At 47.0% G+C, this 24,174-nt stretch overlaps 1 protein-coding gene across 1 annotated transcript in view; it reads right to left on the reverse strand.

Annotated features, from left to right (window-relative positions):
* Nucleotides 1–24,174, reverse strand: part of Plekhm1 (pleckstrin homology domain containing, family M (with RUN domain) member 1) — a 48,431-nt gene that overhangs the window by 11,269 nt on the left and 12,988 nt on the right. Inside the window, exons 3-7 of the mRNA NM_183034.2 lie at nucleotides 21,484–21,731; nucleotides 19,145–19,771; nucleotides 11,415–11,805; nucleotides 4,491–4,809; nucleotides 1,050–1,970 (exon numbers count right to left, since the gene is read on the reverse strand). Of these exons, the coding sequence (NP_898855.1) occupies nucleotides 1,050–1,970; nucleotides 4,491–4,809; nucleotides 11,415–11,805; nucleotides 19,145–19,771; nucleotides 21,484–21,731 (2,506 nt within the window). The remainder of the gene's footprint in view (nucleotides 1–1,049; nucleotides 1,971–4,490; nucleotides 4,810–11,414; nucleotides 11,806–19,144; nucleotides 19,772–21,483; nucleotides 21,732–24,174) is intronic.

Consider the following 24,174-nt stretch of genomic DNA (forward strand, 5'->3'; position numbering starts at 1 on the left):
ATCACGAGACTGGGAGGCCCTCTGGTGTCATGCCAAGGAGGGCAAGTTCTAGGACACAATCATCAGCTCTGCCTCTTGAATATACTGAAAGCCTGAGACAAGCTTCTAGCTTTGGGCTCCAGTTTCCTCACCTATAACATAAAATGAGGAAATAATAGCTCCTAACTCTATGAGGATGTACTGAGCAAAAAATGAGAGAATCCAAACAAAGCGTCTGGCTTTGTGCCCTGCACAGGATCAGATCCCATGATGATACCAACACAGCCGAATCCTTCCCACGGAATCACTCACATAAGAGAAAAGCAGGCATAGGAAAGCCAACGAGGTGTGGTGACAGATGCCTGTAATCCCACTACTTAGGAGGCTGAGGAAGGAAGCAAGAATTCAAGACCAACTTTGACTACATAGTGAAACTGCAACTCAAAAAAAAAAAAAAAAAAAAGTGTCGGGGCACAGTAACACATGCCTATAATCCCAGTACCTAGAAGGCAGGAGGACCAAGAGTTCAAAGCCAGCCTAGGCTACATGAGACATGTGGGTGGATGAACCCTCAAATCGTGGAGTAGTTAGTATGTTGTCCAATACAGTGGCTCAAAGTCAGAGGTTGCCTTTATACTTAAGTAAATGGAAAATTTTGCTCTTAATTATACACAGCTCCCCTTTAAGCACGCAGTGGCTGGATGTAACCTGGAACTAGAGTTGGAAAGCACAGACCCAGGCACTTTCATCATTACAGAAGCCCTACTGGCAGCACTGAACAGCATGCCTTACAAAAGCATGCAAGCATACGAGCTTGTGAAGAATCCTATACCCTTATACGCAGTGCAGCAGTGAAGCGGGAAGGCCCAGGAAGCAGGACTGCCACCCACAGGTCCCACCCAGTATTAGGAGATGTCAAGAGACAGGCAGGGGCTGTACACAGAGGGCCCTGTGGAGGAGCAGAGGCTGCAGTGTAGGCGCCAGTCTGCTGTATTGTTGGGGGCCCAAACTGATGACTCCATAGGAGGAAGAACACAGGAGGCTGGGGTTGGTAGAGAGTCAGTCAGCACCTGCGCAGAAGCAGCCCTGGGAGTCGAGGCCCTTCTCGGTCGGGATGGCCACAAGGTACTGTAGCAGGAAGCCGTTCTCCCTGGTAGCAAACTTCAGCACCTCCTGACATTTTTCATCCAGACTCCCACCAAGTGTCACAGCCTCCTCAGCTGACTCTAGGTAAGATGCCAGCACTTTCCGGACCAGGTCTCTCCAGTGGGTGGCCTCCTCGGTGTTTTTGGCCTGCAGTTTCAGGACGGCCTTGGCCGTGATGATTTTGAAGAAGGCTGGGCCCCCAAGGCTGGTGTCTGGCAGGATGTCTCGGATGGTCTCCACTCCATGGCTATCACTTAGCATCTTCTCATTGTTTCTCACTCGGAAACATTTCAGAGACTCCAAGGACAGGGAAAAGATATAGGGGACCCAGGTCCGGTCTGCATACAGATACAAAAGGGACTCTTTGATAGCATCTGGTTCTGGAACCTGGGCAGATGTCCAGTCCAACTGCATGCCCTGGGCACCCGCAGGCTCGGGGAGTAGAGTTGAATAGGGGGGGAGGCTGTCTGGTGGAGCCTCTGGGGCATCCTCAGCCTGGTCTGGGTACTGGATATTCACCCACTCATCTTCCTGCTGAGGGCGCACCTTCTGCAGAGCCTCCCGTACGCGGTCAAGCCAGTCCTCAGCCTCGTCTTGGGAGGAGGCACGGAGAGCCAGCTTCTTGCCCGAGAAGACCAACTCAAAACGTCCATCACTGTGTGCTGGCCCCACAGCCTCACATCGGAGCAGGGAGCAGCTCTCCACACAGGTGCGTTCCTCATCACTCAAGTAGAGGCGGAACTCCAACGGGGACAGCTCACAAAAGAATTCCTTCCAGATGCCCATGGCTCCTCGCCGGGCCACTGTGCCCAGCTTCATGAGGCCCCGGAATGGGTTGGACAGCCCTAGTGGGAGAAAAGAGGCACTTTAGACTAAGGGCCTGTCCCTTTTTAGTTCAAAGCCACAACTGGTGCCCAATGTTCTGTGGGAGAGTGACTGCCATTAGAAGCTGGCCCCAGGCGCTTTCAAATGGGACCCTGCAACTAGAAGGAATAGGTTTCTTTTTCTTTTTGCACAACCAGAGTCTGTTCTCCCCTCAGTGGGTGACCTCACCACCACCATTTCACTGAAAAGATGGAAGCAGTCAGATTCCTTCACGGGTCTCCTGCAGCACCCCCTGCCCATCTGTGCCCATACTTCCTGACCCTCCCACCACTGGCTCAGCAACTCTCCTTTCCCGTGCTGCCCCTTCCCATTGTCCACTGGGTCAGTCCTATCAGCATGCTGTTACCTTCCCTCCCACGCTCGCAGACCTTTGCTAGATTCCTGTCACTAACTGCTACCGTACTTCCAGGAACTAGCCATAGTTTTGCCTTGGGTTCCGGTCCTATTCCTTCTTGATCCTGGACCCATTGGCTTCTCCTCTCCTCACGCCTTTGTGGGCCACTAAGGCTTACCTTATGGTAAATCCAAAAAGCCCCCCACAGCCCTCATTTCTAGCCTTTGTTTTGACCTCTCAGCCCTGGAGCACCTGGGATGCAGTACTTGTGCCTCAGCTCCATGGCTACCCTCCTCCTGGCTGATCTCACCTGCTTTCAGGGATTTCTATGAATGTTTATATAAGCAGGTAAATAATAGTAAGAACCCAAACACTATGACGACTTCTCTCCCCTGACCCCTATGGATCACTCCCCAGTATCACCATTTGACCACAGACATTTTCTGGTCAATTTTCCCATGTTGTGATGGCTGAGGAGCAGGAAGTACCAGAGGCAGTGCTGGGCCCATTTTAGATGATACCTGGCACAGTCACAGAAATATCTACTGTGTGAGTAAGAGGCCGGGCAGGTGAGTAAGTACCCATGTGTCGCACACTGCTCACTGCTCTCTTCTTCCTTGGAATCAACCCAACCAGAGTCTAAAATTAGACACGTGATTCTCTCTCTCAGTCTGGACTAGAGTGGCTGACAGCCTCGTAGCCTATGCATGAAGCACGGGTTCTCTGGCTGGGGTAGAGACTACCGTCAGCCATGAGAGACAAACCAAGAGAAGCCAACAGGCTTTGACATAATTCTCTGCCAAGTTCCTACCATCAGAAAAGATAGAGACCAGTGTCAGGGAAATTCTGTAGGTATGGTGACTCATGCATTTAATCTCAGCACTCAAGAGGCTAAGTCAGGAGGACTGTGGCAAATCTGAGGCTAAATTAGGTTGAACAGTTGAGGTTCAGGCTAACCTATGCTATAATGTGAGACCTTGTCTCAAAACAAAAAACAAAACACAACAGCAGCCGAGTGTGGTGTTGCAGGCCTTGAATCCCAACATCTGGGAGACAGAGGCAGGTAGATCTCAGTGAGTTTGAAGACAAATGGTCTACATTTTGAGTTCCAGGTCAACTAGGGTCACACAGTGGGAACCTGTCTTGAAAAGAAAAAAAAAACCAACCAACCAACCAAAACATTTTGAGCTAATACAATTAAGCTAGGGTTATTTAATGCTTTCTGGAACTTTCAGGGTGTGGAGGTCAGAGCACACCATAAGCAGCACATGGAGGGATGAAACAGACAGCAGGTCGGATAAGCCCTGCTAGGGTTATTTCCTAAACCATCCAAGATAAGGGCCTTTAGAAGGAGCCATTAGAACCGCTAGCCTTCAAGAGTAGGCTTTCCTATGAGTTCTGCAATCCCGAATGTCCTGGTTTAGTTTTTTCATGGTACTGGAGATTGAGCTTCGGGCTTCACGCCTGCGGTCAGTGTTTGATCACTGGGCTCCATCCTCAGTGTGTCTTTTGATTGTTTGAAGTGAGATTCTGTTAAGTTAATCAAGCTAATCTTTAACTCACTCTGTGTTCTATAAGCTTGAGAACTCCCTGCTTCCACCTACTGAGCAGCTGATATCACAAGACTTTAGAACCCGGCTGGGCTAATTTAATTGAGAATATTTCCATTTCAATATATGACATAAGCTAGGAGCGGTGGGACTCACCTGAACCCAGTGCCTTGTCAATTTGAGGCCAATCTCATCTAGATGGTAAGCACTAGGCAAGACAGGGCTATATACTAAGACTCTATCTCAAAAGACTTTTAAAAAGAGGTATTTTTATATTCTGTAATCGGGTCTTTTGTTTGTTCTTGTTTTCCTGAGGCACAGGCAGCATAACTGATGGCTCTGCTGAGCCTGCTGAGCGAGGAATCCTCAGAAAGTCTGGCACTGCTCTAGTGAGCTAGCAAGTCCGTAAGCAAGCACAGCAGTTTTCCCCAAGTGCTGTTGTGCGGGTCTAAGTGTCCTTGTACCTTACCTCTACAGTCTGGGCAAGGACTGACTCTGGAAGGACACACTACCTGTTTACAACGGCAAAGAGGACTGATTGAGAGCTGCCTTTTGAAAGACACTGTCCCTGGGGATGGGACTCTACAGTCACCTACCCATTTGCCTTCGGTGCACCACACAGAAGTTTTTATGGTCTTGTGTCACCCCTGGAGCTGGGGCTGGGGCTGGGGCTGGAGCTGGAGCTGGGGCTGGAGCTGGCTGGGCATTTCCACAGGCCTGTGAGGGCACACATGCTTTGTCTAATGCCCCCAAGGAACAGCTCTTTCTTGGTCCTTGAGAAAAAGGCCCGTGGAGAGCAGCCCTTGACTCTGGAGTGTCTTGCACAGGAGATGTGCAGAGACCTGCAGCGCTCTTTAGAGCAGGCTCCTGGGGAGGTCGGCAGAAGTCATCTTCAGAAATCCAGCTCTTGCCTTTCTGTAAGAAAAGAGGAATGAGGGAGTCCTTTAAGAGTTTAAAAATATTTCATTACAGCTCACCTATAATGAAATTAGACCACTTTACCCATTTTACATTCACATCAGCAATGTACAGCGTTGCTATTACTGGGGCAGGGAGGGCGGGCATGCCCGTGGAGGTCAGAGGACAACTTTAGTCAGGTTTCTCCTTCCATCTGTATGGGGGCCCTGGAGGTTAAATCTCAGTGGCCAGGACTGAGTAGACACCTGCCGAGCATCTCACCAGCAGCTTCCTTCTAACCTCTCCAATCTCTGTCATGAAGTCTTCCTGCCATGCTCATCTGTGAAGTGCTGTCTCACTGTGGTTTTGATTTGCATTTCCTTAATGTCTAATGGCAAGAAAACATCTTTTCGTATTAGTTATCAGTACTTTTCTTTAGATTTTTATTTTTATTTGGGCTTATGGTTTGTTGTTAGGGTTGACTAACTAGTAAACCCTAGTAACTAGTTCAGATGTCCCTGTTGTGGAGCAGGGTGAGCCCTTCATCCAACTGAACTGATATACTTACAAAAAGAGGAGACAGACATAGTGGAGCACACATTTAATTCTAGAGGCAGAGACAGGCAGATCTCTGTGAGTTCTATGGCAGCTTAGTCTACACAGTAAGCTCCAGGACAGACCCTGGTTCAAAACAAGGGAAGAGGAGATGACACACACACAGAGGAAAGTGTCAAGTGGAAGAGAAGCATGGGATGCTGGAGGGAGGGACTGGAGTGATGAACCTACAAGCCTATGCCAAGAATACTAAGAACTGAGAGAAAGAAGAAATTACCCCTCACTGTCTGGAGGAGCCACTGCTGCCGACATCTGGCTCTCCACTCAGCTTCTAGTACTAGCAAGGACTGCACAACTGTTGTTTCCAGCCATCTGATTTATGCTACTTTGTTATAACTGCTTAGGAAATCAATAAAAATTACAAGGGTTCTGGGCAGATTCTGGGTACCAGAACCTTAGCAGGCTATCTGACTGACCAATGACTTCTCTTATTCTATGTGTTGTCTTTTATTTTTTTTACTTATCTCTTCCCTTCCTTTTCTTTTTGAGACAATGTCTATAGGCAAGGTTGGTCTAGAGCTCATTACATAGCCCAGGGCAGCTTTGCAAGAGCCTCCTGCTTTGGACTCTCAGGCACGAGACGCAGGCACAAGCCACCATGCCTGGCTTCTTCTTTTTTCCTTCTTAATGGTACCTTCTGGAGCTCTGAGATGTTTTCTTCCTAAGCTTAATTTAGCCAGCTTGTCTTCTGCTTGTGCTCCTGTTGTCTTATCTCAGAAGCCACCGCAGAAGCCAATGTCACCAAGATTTACTCCCACGTTTTTTACTAAGAGCCTTATTAGCGCTTACATCTCTGTGACCCATTTTGAGTCAGCTTCTATGTAAGGTGTAAGGAGGGCGTGCAACTTGATTCTCTTGCAAGTGGAAATACAAGTGTCTCAGCACTTCGGGCTCTGTGGCCTTGGAGATATGGGGTAAGGGAGGTGTGGTGTGTGAGCTTAGACCTAAATTATTGCTTCTAATTCTGTTCCCCACATTGAGCAGGTCCTTGAAGCCCCAGTAGTAGATCCTGCTCCCTGACAGGGGAAGTTGGGGAGGTCTGGAGTCAGAAGGCCTATGAGAATATCGTTTAGTTCCTATTCTTCACCGTTCTAAGCTCTCTCTGCCTTTCTATGCCTAGACATGGAAGAGAGCAGAGGCAAGGAAGTTGGCTGGCTACACTAAGTGGCTGTCTATACAAAGGAAATGAGTCACACAGGCAGGACCCGCCCCATTGCTCTGGCAAGTGCTACCAATCTAGCTCTGACATTGCTATTTTCAACCCCTAAATCAAGACTGCCCTCCCTGCTGATACAGACAGGGAGGAGGGTTCTGGCTACGGCTGTGTGACAAAGGGGTTGGTTTAGACAGTTTAGACTCCTGAAGCCAAGAGAGACAAGTTCTGATTCAGGTATAGGTATACAGATCTGGGCTCCCAGGGCCTCTGCATGTGACTTTCAGAGTTGGCATGTGCTTCCTTCTACTCGGGACAGGATGATGTGTCAGGCAGGGTGGCTGCTAGGGACCATGCAACACTGGTCTAAACAAAGCCTGTCTGGGTCACCAAGCCCCAGATGATTCCCTGAGGAAAATGGGTGTGAGAAATAGCTCCCAGGAGCCACTTGGCCATCCTGGTGACTTCACACATACCTGGTGACCCTGCCCTGTATAAGCCCTGGTAGGAGAGGACACTGCTCTTGAGGATCCACCAGTCACCACCTGAAAGCTTCTTTACAAGCCCCAACTCAGATCCCCTCATCACCCAGACATCTTATCACCCTATTCAGTGATAGTCTCTGCTCACCCCCATCCTATAAGTCTGAATGATCATTTTCCTCGATAATGTCAAGCAAAAATGCTCAGCATTGAGTCATAAAACACAGACTATTTTCATCACTACTAGGTAGTTTGTGTGAATGTTCAGGCACAAGTATGTGAGCAACTCTGGAGTCAGTTCTCTCTATCGTATTTGGGTTCCAGTGATTGAACTCAGGTCACTAGACTTATATGTCATGTATTTTGACTCCTTGAGCTATCTTGCCAGTCCAAGGGACTAACTTCTGGCTGTCCAAGTGTCTTCAATGTAAAACAACAGAGGTGGGTGGAAGGACCTGGTGGGATGAAGAAAACTGTGGATTTACATTAAGGGAGACTTGCTTCTCTTTCCACTGAAGAGAAGACTAGTAAGAAATGTTCAGAGTCCACTGACCTCACACCAGCCATTGGGGGATGACTCTAGAGAAAGGCTCTGTGAGAAACAATGAGAAGCAGTGTGTGTGTGTGTGTGTGTGTGTGTGTGTGTGTGTGTGTGTGTGTGTGTGTGTGTGTTTGGGGGTGGGAGGGACGGTTCCAGTGAGAGAGCACCGAGGGTGTATCTGCCTCACAGAGGAGGTAGAGAAAGAATACTCCTGCAATAATGGATCTCCGCACTTGCAGGATCACCCTTTTCCCCTTTCTCTTGCCTCTTTCTGCCACCCTCCCACGTATGCTTGCTCAGGGCCCCACATCTGGCCGGCTCTGTTTCTTCAAACTGTGAGGAGATACCGCTGACCTGGGATCTACACCAGAGCAGCATCTGCCATCAGGGATCTAAGTCAGCAGAACGCTGCCTGCGTCACTAGGTGTCAAGAGGCTATGGCTAAGGAACGTAATGGTCTCTGGACCATTTTCCAAAGGACTGGACTTTCTGTTCACTGTTCTCATTATGCCTGCATGTGCAACTGCAGAAGGGGACCCCACGTCACAGCAGAGAGTGTGTGTAGGACACATTCTCTAGGCCAGGCTTAGTCACCCCAGGGGCTCCCAGTCCCTGCACTTCCTGCACAGCACTCAGCACTACTGTAATTACAATGTGCACCATCAGTTCTCTAATCTGGTGACTGTCCCCAAAGGCCAGGGCTCTTGTCTGTTCTGTTTCATCACTGTTTCCCTAGCACCTATCACAATGCTGGGCCCACAGGCAATGCTTTACAAAGAAAACTTCTGAAAAAGAAAGGCTGAAAAAAAGCTGATGGTGACTAGACACCCCCCACCCGCTTGCTTCAACAACATAGACTAAGCTAAGGAGGGAGTGGTGCGTGCTGTAAATGAGGTAGAGCAGAAAACTGGGACACAGGACCCTGTCAGAAAAGGGGCACAGGGACAGCCACTGTAACAGCTGGACGCTGTAAGGAGCTGGCCTTACCTAGGGAGCAGACAGGAAGCTCAAGGGTCAAAACTGTGGACGGTGGAAGAATTCTGTTGACAAATTAGCTACCCTGTCCCATCAGCTCCAGGACCCTGACAAGGTACTGTGTTTGAGACCAACTAGCAGAAGGTAGATCCAGGGCAAGGGTGAATTCAGTCAAGATGGTCAAGGCCACACTTGGGAGTCGAGGTGAGACACAGGCAGCCGCCTCTTAAAAAGCATCCTTCTCTCTGCAGCCTAAGGCGGAAGCTGCAAACCCTCCAAGCTTCAGGATATCTTCACTACTGCCCAGTAAGACTCTCCAAGGCCTCATAAAATGCACCGTCCAGAAGTAAATCTGGAACCACGTTCAGAATGGTAAAACCAGAGACTCTGGCCCAGTTATACAAGTTCATGATTCTTATAGTCATTACTCTCAATGCACTGAGCTCGATCAGATGTCCACATAGAAAAATATAAACTGGATCCAGAGAGGCAGTCCAGTGCTCTCTCTCAGGCAAGCTTTGTGACCTGAGGTTGATCCCCAGCAATCACATGGTGGGAAGAGATACTCAATCCCCAGGAGATGTCCTCTGACCTCCATTTGTGTGCTGTGGCATACTCACGTGGCCACACATACACCTGCACATCTGCATAGCACTCAATCAATAAACATAAATAAATAAACTCAATCAAGTGATTGCTACCTCACATTAAGCCCAGGGAAGTAAAAACAAGAGAATGAGAAATGTAAAGTCATTTTAGACTGTGTACATGGCCAGTCTGAGACCAGCACATGTCTTAAAAATCAGGAAAAAAGAAACAAAAAAGAAACAAAAAACCACCAAATTCAACTTAAGAATGGGCTGGAGAAACGGCCCAGTGGTTAAGAGCACTGGCTGCTTTTCAGAGGACCCTGGTTTGATTCTCAGAACCCATATGGGAACTCACAATCATCTGAAAAATCAAACTCCAATGTCAGGGTATCCAGTGCCCTCTTCTGGCACTGTGGCTACCAGAAACGCTTGTGGTGCGCATACATACATGCATGCAAAATACCCATACACATAAAATAAAAATTAAAGCAAAATAAAATGTGATGATGTCTCACAAAAGATAAAACGGCCTTATACAGCCAAATGAAAAGGTAGTCCTTACTCACCAGAAGCACACAGAATAAAAACACCACAATCTAGCACTTCTCATCCACCAGGATGGCTATAATAACAGACTCATTTGAAACTAAGTAATTACAACTGTTGGTAAGGATGCTGGAAAAATACATTGGTGGAGACGTAAACTAGGGCAGCTGCTTTGGAAAACAATTTGACAGTTCCACAAAAAAGTTAAATATAGAGTTACTATATAATCCAAAAATTCTACTAATAGAATTTTATGTGTCTAAGAGAATTAAAAACATATGCCCGTATAAATTCTTGTACACCATATTTACAACATTATTTGTAATAACCAAGAAGTGTTAATAATTCAAATGCCCACCATACATAAATACCGCATGACCTAGTCACACAATGAAAAATGCCACCGGCTGCTTATTCCTCAGCAGTGACAGAGGTGAAGAACTGCTACATGTTGCAACATGGGTGAACCTTTTTGCTGACTTATTTTTGAGTCAGGCTCTTGTCATGTAGACTAAGTTGGCCTCATGATCTTCCTGCCTCTCCCTCCTGTGTGACAGGGTAAGAGGCACAAGCCATCACACTCAATTTTTAAAATATCATGCTTAGGGGCGCAGGGGATGGCTCAGTCAGTAAAATGCTTGCCAGACAAAGATGAGGACCTAACTGAGGGTCCCCAGCGCCCATGTACAAAGATGGATGAAGCAGCACACCGTTGGCCTCCGAATGTATATGTGCACATACGCAAATGCTGAAGCCAAACCCCAAACAGACAGTTAGTCTTGTTTAATTCGTCAGAACAGACAAATCTATTGAGACCAAACAGTGATGTTATCTGAGGTTGAGGGAATGACTGCTAACGTTTCTTTAAAAGAAGGACTGAAGTATTCTAAGATTAGATTATAGAGATAGCTACATGACCCAAACAAACTAAAAAGTACTGAATTATACTCTTATATGGTGTGTGAACTATACCCTAATAAATCAATTAACTGTGGTATCTAAATCTAGATTGGCCACATTTTTCTTTCTCTTTCTTTTTTTTTGAAACAGCATCTCACTCTGGAGCTTTTAATTCATGACCCTTCTGCTCCTGCCTCAGAGCACTGAGATTATAGGCATGCATGACCATGACCATCTGGGGACAGGACATATGCGAGTGACCAAGAGCCACTGTTGGTATAGTGACTGCCACATCTGACCACAAAGTTCACAAACTGGTTCATGTTGAAAAAAATTAGATTTTAAGTATTAAAAAGAAAGTCAAGTCTCAGGCGGGTGAAACGGCTTCTCCAACAGTGTAAACTCGTGAATGGTGGTAGTTAGGATTAGAACAGTGCTGTGCCTGCCTGTAACTGTAATGCCAACACCTGGGAAACTGAGACAGTATTGAGAGATCACACGTCAGAGGCCAACCTGGGATACAGAGCGAGCCCAGTCTTAAAAACAACAACAACAAAACCCCAAGCAGAGTGTGATATCAGAAGGGAACCCCTTTTTCATGGACTGGTTGTGAAGGCGAGGGGTAATATTTGTGGGACTCAATCAGCACAAAGCCTGGCTCATCTCCACGACTGACACCCAAAATCATTACCACGCCATTACCACTGCCCACTCAGGGACAGGCATGCTCATACGCCGGTAGAACCACTCTGGGTCACCAGATGGACAAACTTCAGCTTAGAGTTATTTCCGAGATTTCCCTGAACAGCCTGCACACTCACCGGACTCGTAGGAGAGGAAACCACAAGCTTCGGTCCGACTCTGCCATACTCCAGGGCCTTCCAAGGGCCACTCCCTTGGCCAGCTGCTCCACCCACAGGACTAGAAGGCTGCTGGTCTGAAGTGCTCTGTGCAGGGCCAGCTTGGGCAGTGCCTAGCTGCTTCTCGTCTGGGGTCTCCTGGGGCAGTAGCTGATGCTTATGGCCACCACTTGATGTCCCAGAGGATTTGTGGGCAGGAAAGAGCTCTTCAGATCCCTCAAAGTGCAGGTGTGTGCTGGTAGCTAGGCTATGGAGGGAGAGGGGCGTCTGGAACATGGGGGTGTCTGGCTCTTGGTTTGGTCCGCTGCTTGGTGCAGAATTTACCTGGGCTTTGCTGAATTCCGACAACACCCTAGAAGTTTGAAAGCAGACAAACAGAGAAACAAAGAGACCGCTGTGACAATTTGATGGTTAGGATGCCCACGATGACTGCAGCAGTGGTAAGACCAGAAAGCCACTGATTATCAAAAGCAAACAAAGCATCACTCACTGCATTCCTCGACTCCCACATAGCCCTCCTCTCAAATTCCTCACTGAGGCTTGGACTTGGGCATGGTGGGCAGCAGATGACCAGGGGCCCCATCTCAGGTGGCACAATCAGATAGCAGGAATGAGAATCTGATGTGAGTGGAAATCGACTCCTCTCTGAAGAGGCTAACTGTGGGTCTGGAGAGTTTGCTTGGCCAAACACAGTTATATGGTCAATGGCTCCCCTCATCTGTGGCAGAGCCTCCAGAACAGGTAATGTCTCAGAGTGGGTCCCTCAATAGCTAAGAGCTGAGGCCCCAAAAGTCTGCTCTCTGCGACAGGGAACAGATGAGGTGAGGATGTACTTTGACACAGGACAGTCATGGAGCACCAGGGCTGGAGTGAGGTGGAATGGCCTCTTCAAGGTTGACTAGATAAGCTTCCTGTCCCCCGAATCACGCCTGGGACTCAGTGATTTCCCAAATGGTGTGGAAGGGTGCACAAACACACAGGGCGTAACTCACTAAGCATCCTTGTGGGGTTACCGCCCCTTGTCCTCTTTGAGGGGTCACAGAGAGTCAACATTCCTGCCTTTGTATACATATACACTTCTGGGCCTTCTGGAATGTGCCCTGGCTAGTGACTGCTCCTCCCTCTCCTGGGAATCCAAGTTCCCTTTCTAGAATAAACTATTTGTTATCTCCTCTTTCACTTACAAAACATATATGCTATGGATAAATGCTGGTTCAAACAGCAACAAGGCTTTTGACTGGAGCCCAAAGATGGTATTGAGTTGGCCCCACTGGCTTAGATGGAGTAAGCTCCCCTTAAGGAAAGAATCTTAGAACGCAAAGTGCTTGCCTGGTCACCGGAACCAGAGTTCAGCTCTTACCTACACCACCCCAATCCCACCTACATTCCAAGACAATGGAGTCTGCAGGCTTCACCGACCCATTCCATTATAAACAAGTGACTTTCCCACAGATGCCAAGACACTTCAGTGGGTATAGGAACAGGCTTTCAGTAAATAGGGCTATGAAAAGGGGTCAATCACAAAGAAAAGAATACAGCTGGTATGCTATCTCACACCACATATATAAAGAATACAGCCAGTATGCTATCTCACACCACATATATAAAGAATACAGCCTGTATGCTATCTCACACCACATATATAAAGAATACAGCCTGTATGCTATCTCACACCACATATATAAAGAATACAGCCTGTATGCTATCTCACACCACATATATAAAGAATACAGCTGGTATGCTATCTCACACCGCACATATAAGTAACCAAGTGCATTAAAGACCTACACAAGAGCTAAAGCTATAAAACTCTCAGAAGAAAACCTAGGTATAAATGTATCTTTGAGTCTGATGAGGAGATCCCCAGGAAGCACATGAGCAACGGTCAGCATCACTGACCACCAGGGAAATGGGCACAGCCGGAAAGATGTCATCTAGCTAGAAGGGCTACAATAAAAGCGGGGTGGGGGAGACTAACAAGCATTGGCAAAGATTTGGGAAAACTAACTTTTTAAAAATGTATTTCTTATAGACAAGATCCCACACCTGCTATTTCGCCTAGGCTGGCCTTGAACCAGAGTTTCCTCCCTCTACCTCTCTTTCCCAACTAAGGAATTAGCTTGTCTATGACAATAGTACAAAATATAAGATGGTACCATTGCTATAAAAAGCAGTTTGGTAGCTCCTCAGAAAGTTAACCAGAGTTGCATGCAGCTCTTTCCCAGGTCTACACCAATGAGAATCAAAACATGTCCGGATAAAGACTGCTCACAGCACTATTACCTTAACAGTCAAAAACAAAGAGCAGTCCATAGACTGGAGAATGGACACACGGTAGCAGATGCAGCAAACAGACTACTACTCAGACATGATGTGTGCTATAGCATGGATGAATCTGAAAATATATCAAGTACGGGAACCAGCTACAAAAGGCCACGTATTACATGGTTCTGTTTATACAAAGTGTCCAGAGTAGGCAAAGATGGAGCAAATGGCCACGGACTGCCTTTTCCTTCCACGGCAATAAAAATGGCCTAATGATCTTGTAACTGCATTTGTGCCTGTTCTCCCAGCACTTAGGAAGCAGAGGCAGGAAGGCTGATGAGTTTGAGGTTAGACTGGTCTACAGAGTGAGTTCCAGGTCAGTCAGGGCTACATGGCAAAATCCTGCCTCAAAAACCTGACGGGAAAACAAAGGTGAATTTTATGATGTATGAGCTTGGTATCCCATCTTCATAAACAAGACAGGTGGGAGTCTGGAGAGACAGCTCAGCAGCTAAGAGTGCCGGTGCCTCTTGCTGAGGACCAGGGTCTGATTCTCATTACTTACAAATGTCTATAACTCTAGATCTGTGCGATATGACGTGGCAGATATGGGGAAGAAGGAACCTTTATATAGTGTTAGAACTATGCGAATCAGTACAGGGGTTCCTCAAAAAACAAAATAGAACAACTGTATCCCACCAGCCACACTACCCCTGGGTAGGTCCCAGTGACTCGAGCCTTTGTGTGGCACTGTGGAGAAGTCATCAGCCAGGGACCACAGACAGCTGGGTAAGGACTACACGGTGGACACACAGCTGTGAGCAAGAACAAACTGCACCATTTATGTACAGGGAAATGAATAGGGTTGGAGACACTCATGTTAGTTATGAGAACTACGCCTTAGGAAGGCATGTATTATGTATCTTTTTTTCTCACATATAGGATCTAGGATTAAAAGACATTGAAAACAGAAAGGGGAAATCACAGGGTGCTGTATGAGAAAAGGAGGAAGGCCAGGAAAAAGAGAAGAGGGATGTGATCCAAACACATGTATATATGAAAATGCCAAAGTGAAATTATTTTAAAAATATAATAATTATTATTATCGTGGGTGGAGAGGGCATGAGTCAGAGGATAACTTATCAAATTGAAGAAAGTGGTTCAAGGCCTTTTGATCCCAACACTTGGTAGGTAGAGGCAGGTGGATCTTTGAGCTCAAGACTAGCCTGGTCATAATGAGTTCCAAGGGCAGCCAACACTACAAAGTGAGATGCTATTACAAGAAAAAAAAATGACACCTGCCACCCCAGCACTGCTCTGGCAGGAGGACTGAGTTCCGACTTGAACATCACAGTGAGTTCAAGGTGAGCCTAGGGGGGCTGTGCTTCAAAATGAAAAGACTGAGCACAGATCTGTGAGTTCAAGGCTAACCTGGTGTACACAGTGAGTTTCAGGACAGCGAGAGCTACACAGAGAAACCTGTCTCAAAAAAAAAAAAAAAAAGAAAAGAAAAGAAAAAAGAAAAGAAAGAAAAAATGAGAAAAGAAAAAAAAAATTAAAGGAAGGCTAGGGATATATTTCAGTGGTAGAGTTTGCCAAGCATAAATGAACTCTAAGTTCAACCCTCCATACTGTCTCCCCAACCCAAAAGAAAAAAACCAAGAAGACAAAAAAAAAACCAAAACAATGAAAATCTACAAATGTGACTCCTCCCCTTTTGGTGTGTGAGATAAAGATTGTATAAGTGCAAGGACTAGTCTGTGTGCAGGCCCGAGGGCACCCTCATGTGTCATTCCTCAAACATCAGTTACCTGTTGTTTGAGACAGGGTCTCTCATTGGCCAGGAGCTAGCCTAGTGAGTTATGCTGGCTGGCCAGTGAGCTCCAGGGGTCCACCTGTCTCTGCCTCTGGAGCACTGGGATGACAAATAGGCACCATCACTCCCAGACCTTTCAACATGGGTTCTGAGGATCCAATTCAGTTAAGGCAAGTGCTTCACCAACCATGTATGTATGCATGCGAGGTGTGCAGACAACACCTTATGGAGCAGTTCTGCCATGGCAGGCAGGGCTTGGGTTTCCCTGACCATGCAGACCTTCATGCTTGTGATACACTGTTTTGTTTCACCGGCAGGTGAGGGCCACTGAAGAAAGCCCAGAGGTGATCTCCAATGCTAAGACTTCTGACAAATACCAACACCGTTTTGCAGAGGAAAGACTGTAAGAGCCAGAGGGGATGGTTGACACCAAGGAAACAGTGTCCTCCAGACACAACAACTAGGTCAAGATGTACAGGGGCAAAGTCGGGAGGATCTAGAAGTTGCAGGAGAGGAAACCATGATCAGAATATACTGCATGAAAAAATTACTTTCAATAAATATATATTCTAAAAAGTTTTGCAGCTGTTTATACAAAGACAAGTAATGAGAGAACTGATGTCACAGGTCCTACGTAGCAATTAATTACACAATCAAAATACCTGTGCAGCACTCCTGACATCATCCCCCAAGGCGCTAAGCCCTTTACATCCTGACTCCTCCTCTATCCTCTTTCCTTTAGTCTCATCCTCATGTCAAGGTCAGGAAGGATGAGCCGGCAGAAGCCTGGTAAGTGGACAGCCCTGGCAGTTCAGCTGCTGAGACTACAGCCATCCATAATTATAGCACAGATCCAAAGAAGAGTCAGCCACAGGACAAGCCGCATTTACTTTTTGCTAAACAGAACCCCTTACAGTATTTGAGCAAGTGTCACCTGAAGTTATGTTCTGTGCTTTGTTTAAGAGTTGAAACATTAAGGACAGGGTACCTATGCCTAGTTAACGTAAATGTTCAATATTATTAAAGAATAAAGTCAACCAAAATGCTGCTGGGATCTTTAATTATTAACACACACACTTAGAAATACGGGTCTCTGCAGCTTCCAGGCTAACTTCAAGCCAGGTGTGGGAGTGCTTTTCTGTGAACCAGCTCTGGAGGATCAAGAGTTTAGGACCAGCCTAGCCTAGGCTACATGGTATAACTCCATCTTTAAAAAGAAAATGCTGGTCCAGAGTCGACTCAGCAAGTAAAGGCACTTGCTGTCAACCCCAAGGACCAGACTTGGAAATTCTGGAGAGAACCAACTCCTGCAAGTTGTCCTCTGACCTCTGACCTCCACGCGTGGGTATGGCATCCCTCTCAGACAAAGAAGGTAACTTAAAGGTCCGACTCTGAGAACGGCAGCACGGCCTGTGCATGTGCCTCTGGGTGCTCCGGGCTCCAGTTACTCACATCACTGTCTGCTGCTTGTCTCTATCATCCTGACCCTCAACTCTGAGTTTCCCCACAAGAACCATGTCAGTGATTCCTAGACAGGGTGGACAGTCACTGATTCAAAGACCTTGTGCTGGAATCTTCCCGTCATAAGACTCATGAGAAATAAAGCGAAGGCACATGATAGCCTGAGAGAGGCAAGCTAGACTAAGTTATGCCATATCACCCCACCCACCCCAGCACTTCAAAAGGCAGAGATTGCTTCCCAGTTCGCTCTAAACTCCTCATCTGACACCTGAAATTGCCATCTCACAGACTCAGTACTCCACCTCTGGGGCCTACCACTCTCACATGAGCAGCTCACTGTCAGGTCTAAGGAAACCCCATTTCCCCAAGCTCCAAAAGACTCCAAATATCCAGAAATGAGCTCAGCCTGGCTACAGGAGGACTTATAAAAACCAGCATTCCTCAGGAAGTTGTGAAACTGTTTCCACCTGCCAGAAGGAGTCACTTCCCTTACCTCTGGCAGAGGACACATGGCTTTCCAACTGACATGTACCTGTAGTAGCACAAAGCACATGCTGGCCTACAGGCTGTCTCAGTGTCACAAGTACCTGCCACACATTCCCAAGCCCACTAGCGCCTCAGCCCTTCTCCCCTCCCCAGACCTCCTCCTCCCAGATGTCTGTTTGTTCTCTTGCTTTTCCCCTGCCTGGTATGCTCACCATGCTCTGCCTCTGCCTATCTATTCTCCCTTTTCTCACTGATAGCTCTGGCCAGGTCCAGTCTGCAGGTCATGTCCAGTCTACTTCTTTCTCTCTCTGCTCAACTTGCAAACCGTGGAGGCAGTCCTGGAAACTGGGTCTTCTGTGAGCCCTGCCCACACATCTATCCTGTCCCAGGCGGCAACCTGGTAGGACCTGAACCAAGGCTGTATGTAGGGTGTGCAGTGGTAGTGAAAAGATCCTAGACGTGAGCTGACAGAAGAACACAGACTTAACTGAAGGATAACTCAACAAGTTACCAAGTACCCGCAACCGTGACACCACCTTCCACTGGCATGACTACGAGACTGTGGGACATTCCTAGCAGAGTGTTAACAGACAGCATTTGTGGAAACTGCAGGTTAGTTTTTCTTCATTCAATTCTTGTGCTTCTAGGAGCTGAGTCATGTAAACGCCCACCGAGTGGAACAATATACATCAGAAAAGAAAGAAGAGGCTTGTCACACCAGCTATACAGAATAGACAGGTACTACTTTTTGTAGAACAGGGAAGAAATAGGAAGACAATTTAAACAGAAAATAAAGTACAAACACACTGTATCTGTTACTGATACATTTGGGAACTTGGAAACCCATGTACTCAGGAGGTGGAAGCAGAGGATCAAAGAGTTCAAGGCCAGCCTCTGCTCTAAAGCAAGTCTTTGGCCATCTTGAGCTACAGTATAAGGCCCTGTCTCACAAAAATAAACAAAATTAAATAAAAACCGAAAAGCTTTGGGGTTTGGGGATGTAGCTCAGGGGTAGAGAGTGTGTCTGGCTCGTGGAGGCCCTGGTTTGATTCCCAGCACTCCACAGGAACGTGGGGTGTGAAGAAGGATCTACCAGGGCTGACAGTACAGCTCCAGGCAAACAGCTTAGCAAGCGCTGGAGAGGGGTGGGAGCTCTGACTCATTCCCTTCTCTGGTTAAGCGAGTTAAAGGAATCTGTTCTGCATGCTCCTCCACACTCACTACGCCCCACTTGCTCAGGCTCTGTGCCTGCCAGGCCTTCTGCACGGTCACAGCCTAGGCACTCTTCTATACTGTACTGGCTGGAAGCTGTGCACACACCCTCATCTATTAGTTCCTTCCCTCTAGGTGAAAAAGACATATTTTCTAAGGACCTCAGAAAGGCCAAAGTCTCGGTTCAACTCTGAGTACTAGATCTATTCTCCAGCTGGGAGTGGTGGCTCACACCTCTAATGCCAGTACTTAGGGAAACGAGATGAGTCCCAGGCTAGCCTGGGCTACAGAGAAAAGTCATTTCAAAAAAGCCCAAAGCAAACCATTCTCCCCACTGTGCTATTTCCTCAGTCACAGGGAGAGCCCTGCTTCCTTTGCCTTCTTTATACCCCACCATTTGGTGACAGTCACATGTACAGGAAGGCAGAGTAAGGGTGAAGGAGGTACTCACTCTTGCAGAGACCTGTCGGGGTCATCGGTGTTTGCCATGCCCAGATCTGAGTCATAGGACATGGGTTCCTCAGAATGGTCTGGACTCTTGGGACCATTCTCTTGGAGCAGGCAGCTGTCAGAATTTAGGCTGCAGGACAGCTGGGATGAACTGGCTGTGTCCAGGCTGAGGGAAGAGGCAGTGAGCTTCCTGTTCCTGCGGATCTTATGGCCTGAGTGTTGGACTTCGATGTCCTCAGAGCCCGAGGAATGGGAAATTGAATCCAGAGACTCTTTCCGCTGTAGTTCTGCACCAGAGGTAGTGAGAGGGTCGAGTTCAGAGAGGGGGCAAAGCCCAGAGAGCGACAATGGGGTGAGTGTCCATTCATTTAAGATGGCTGACTTGTAGGAGAGTTCGAAGGACAAGGATGTTAGTCCTTGCAGGAAGCTCAGGAGGAACTCAGCCTCCTCGGCATCTCGAAGCAGGGCTGTGGGCTGATAGTACTCGCACAACCGTGCAGGTTCCTGCAGGAGCAGTTTCAGATAGCACTCCATCAGACCGTCATTGAGGGCCAACCGCAGCCAGGCTCGGCAACGGCCTACATCTGTGTTGATGAAGACCAGGTGCTCCAAATCTGAGACAATGTGTCTGCAGGGGGACAGAGCAGATGTGTTGCAAGAAACTGCCTCAAATCTCAGAGATGTGGTTCAAGCTACTGCTTAGCAAGAACGAGTGATAAAGTACTGAAAACATGATCGTATTCAGACATAAAATTCTGGGGACGATGTCTCGGGAATGCAGGAAAGCTGAGCTGTTGAGCTCTAGCTACCAAACATCATCTGCTAACCCAGGACATACCGGCTGAGTCCAACCCCAGTTCCTAGGGAATAAAGCCAGAGCTTGTGCACACTAGGCAAGCATTCGACTACTGAGATTCGCTCTCAGTCGAGAGCAGCTGGCACTGCAGGGAACACTCAGACCCTAGGTGCACAAACTCAGTTCCCAAAGCTTCGGTCTGACACAGCCACAGTCCCCTTCTCTGCTGCCACGGTGTCCTGTGCAGAAGTGTACCCCCAGTCCTCTGGACTCAGTGTAAGCTGTACTTAACTTCGGCAGTATTACTGACTGGCTAACTGACTCAGGGTACCACTGAGCTGGATATAGAGACAACTAGAAACTCAGTCTCTGGGACTGGAGCGGTGGCTCAGTGGTTAAGAGCACTTGCTGTGCTTCCAGAGGATCTGAGTTCAAGTCCCAGCACATATGTTGAGTGCCTCACATACTCATAACTCCAGCTCCAGGGGATCTGATTACCTCTTCTGGACTCCATAGGCACCCACATGCATGTGGCATAGACACACAGGCACACACTCATACACACAAACTTAAAACAAAACTTAAAAACAAAGAAACACACTGTTACTTGGAAGAGAGCTAAAAAAACCAAGACAGGGCACTATCAGCAGCTACAGGAAGGCAGACCAAAGACTGACAAGGTGTCTTCAGGCACTTAACACTTTACGGAGGCAGTGCTAGGTACCAGCATAGGGTCTAAGCAGCCAAGGACAAGGCCAAAGACAGGGCCTTAGGGTGAATATTCAGAAATATATCTGGTTTCTAGGCTAAGTGCCACACATACCTCATCATGAACATAAAGTTCAGAATACAGGAGCTGGAGAAATGGCTCCCTGGTTAAAAGCACTGGCTGCTTTTGCAGAGGACCCAGGTTCTATTTTCAGCGCTCACATGGTGGCTGGCTCAATCATCTGTAGGTCCAGTTCCCAGGGGTCTGGCATCCTCTTTTGGCTTGTGTGCCCTGCACCAGACACATACATGGTGCACAGATACTCATGTAGGGGGATACTTACACATATAAAATTTTAAAAAACATATATTTTAAATTTAGAAGACAGACTTGAATATTCAAAGGCAAGTCAGCAACATTTCCTGCTGGGCGTGGTGGCGCACGCCTTTAATCCCAGCAGAGGCAGGTGGATTTCTGAGTTCCAGGCCAGCCTGATCTACAAAGTGAGTTCCAGGACAGCCAGGGCTATAAGGAGAAACCCTGTCTTGAAAAAAAAAAAAAAAAAGGAGAGGGGATACTTTAGTCTTCTCAGGCCACACCACTCAGCAGTAAGTACATGACTCAGCCTAGCGGAGTCTAAAGGTCATTAGTGCTGGGGTGAGGAGAAGCCACAGGCTCTAGAGGAGTGTCTCAGGGTCTGGAGGCAAGCCTTCCTTAAGCCTAGCCCTACAGTCACTGCATAGCGACTACACCACAACACTGCTTCTGGCTGTGCCACCCTGGAGAGGAGCCCAGCGCCCCAGGCTGAAGCTCCTCTCTCCCTGACGGATCTCACCTGTGGGTGATGGCTTTCAGAAGGGGCCAGAAGACAGGCTGAGGCAGAGCCTTCTGGTGAGTGTGCTTCTTCCTTTTGCCGCCAGCCTCGGCGCGGATGTGCTTGGCATGCAGGCCGTGGATGAACACAGCCTCCAGGGCACTGCACATGGTGTTGGCATCTCCATCTTCACTGGTGACCACTGTGTCCAGAGACACATGCTGTTTCTGCAGAGCCTTCACGGATCCCACGAGCTTCTTCTTGATGACCTAAGTTGTGTTAAACACAAGGGCAGACTTTAGAGGGAAGTCCTATGTGGAGCCCCTGGAATGTAGTCCAGGGCCTGTTTTTTGAGGTGTGTGACCACACACACTTATGTATGTAACCTAGACTCCTTCTGCAAAGCTAGCTATTGTGGCAAGTGAAGATCCGGCATACAGAAGAAATGGTTTTGTACATCTATTTTTTTTTTATTTTTTATTTAAAAGAAAAAGTTTTAATTAAATTTATTAATGTATGTGTGAGTGTTTGGCCTACATGTATGTATGTGTATCACATGTGTGCCTAGTGTCTGAGGTTAGAAGAGGGTATCAAATTCCCTAAAACTGGAGTTATGGATGGTTGTGGGCCACACACCATGTAGATGCTGAAAATCAAACCCAGATCCTCTGCAAGAGCAACAAGTGCGCCCTATCTCTCCCTCTCTCTTTTTAAAATATCTATTTATTTATTTTACGTACGTGAGTACATACATGGTCACTGTCTTCAGACACACCAGAAGAGGGCAATGGATCCCATTACAGATGGTTGTGAGCCACCATGTGGTTGCTGGGATTTGAACTCAGGACCTCTGGAAGAGCAGCCTGTGCTCTTAGCTGCTGAGCCATCTCTCCAGTCCCGTATCTTTTGGTTTTTAAAACTAAACATCAATCTTGTATTTAACTACTGAAATGGTGGCTTGGGGGCACTCGGCAGAGACAAGCTAAGGAGGCAGAGTATTTCTTTAGAACAATAACAAAGAAAGGACCAGCAAGTGTGGCTCAAGAGAGTATGCTTGACAGTTACAGCCCTCCATTAGATCCCCAACACTGTGGGGAGGAAAGACCAGTCAAGACCACAGATGTATAATTATATTAGCTAAGAGCCTAGGCCTAGAGCAAAGCTTTAAAGGATTTCTGTAGCTCTGGCTGTCCTGGAATTCACTTTGTAGACCAGGCTAGCCTTGAATCTAGAGATCTATCTGAACCACCATGCCCCGCAGAGGCCATTGCTTGAAGACAGAAATTGGTTTTTCTTTTCTCCTCATGTCTCTAACACTTGCCACTGTGTCTGATACAATAACATATATAAGGCATGCAATTCCAAATGTACACCAGGTGTTGGTGGGAAAATCATACAATCATAGATATGAGTGTATCAAATCTTTAGTGTTTAGCAAAGAACTAGACAGAACTGCAGAAGAACCGGTTTGAAGCAAGTATTAAGTTATAGATAAATACTTCACTTTTATTCTGACTTAATCTGAACAGAGGGTGTTGTTTGGAAAGTTGAATTTTAAAAATTAACAAGTTATAATTTACACTAACTTCTCTGATTTAAATGACAAACTTCGGGGTTTGTTTGTCTTGCTATTTTTGATCCTCCCCAGAAGTAACCACATTTTTCAATTTTGGTTAACTTTTACTTTCACAAATTATTACTACTACTGCTACTATTTTAATTTATTGACACTGAGCATTGCGGCACATTCCTTTAATCTCAGCACTCAGGAGGCAGAAGCAGGCAGATCTCTGTAAGCCTAAGGCTAACCTGGTCTACATAAGGAATTCCAGATCAGTCAGGGCTAAACAGTAAGACCCTGTCTCAAATGAAACAACCAACCAAGCAGATTCATTTACAATGGCTGCTGAGAGGAGAATCAGCCTTCTATAGGATGAGCACTAGTAGGCTGTCTAGTCCCCCATATGCAGAAGATTATATCCACAAGTATGTGTTTGTATACGTGTGAGGGTAGCAACAAGAAGCATAGAAGAAGAGATCATGAACTTGGAAGTGAGTGCTGGAGGTAGGAGGGCTAGAAATGACAGTGCTCACATATGAAATCCTAAAAAAAAGAAAAAAGGAAAAGGTTTGCTTGGCAGGAGCTGGAGAGGTGGCTCAGCTTAGGAGCACTGGCTGCTCTTGTAGAGGCCCAGGTTTGCTGCCTAGCATGCACATGGAGCTCACATCTGTAACTACAGTATAGAAATCTGATGCCCTCTTCTGGCCTCCACAGGCACCATGTGTGCATGTGATACATTTACATTTTTGGGCAAAATGTTCATATAAAAATAAAACCTCTAGGCCGGGTGGTGGTGGTACACGCCTTTAATCCCAGCACTTGGGAGGCAGAGGGAGGTGGATTCCTGAGTTCGAGGCCAGCCTGGTCTACAAAGTGAGTTCCAGGACAGCCAGGGCTACACAGAGAAACCCTGTCTCGAAAAAACAAAACAAAAAACTGAAAAAATATAAAACCTCTAAAAAAACCTTACTTTTAGTTTATGTGTATATTTTGCCTTCATGTAAGTGCACTGTGTGTGTGTGTGTTTATGTATGTATGTATGTGTGTGTGCACGTGTGCGGTACTCATAGGGACTAGAAGAGGATGGTGGATCCCCCTGGAACTGGAATAATAGGCAGTTGAGAACTAACACACTGGGTACTAGGAACTGA

The sequence above is a fragment of the Mus musculus genome, chromosome 11 (genome assembly GCF_000001635.26).
Source record: "Mus musculus strain C57BL/6J chromosome 11, GRCm38.p6 C57BL/6J".
NCBI classification, from domain to species: Eukaryota; Metazoa; Chordata; class Mammalia; order Rodentia; family Muridae; genus Mus; species Mus musculus.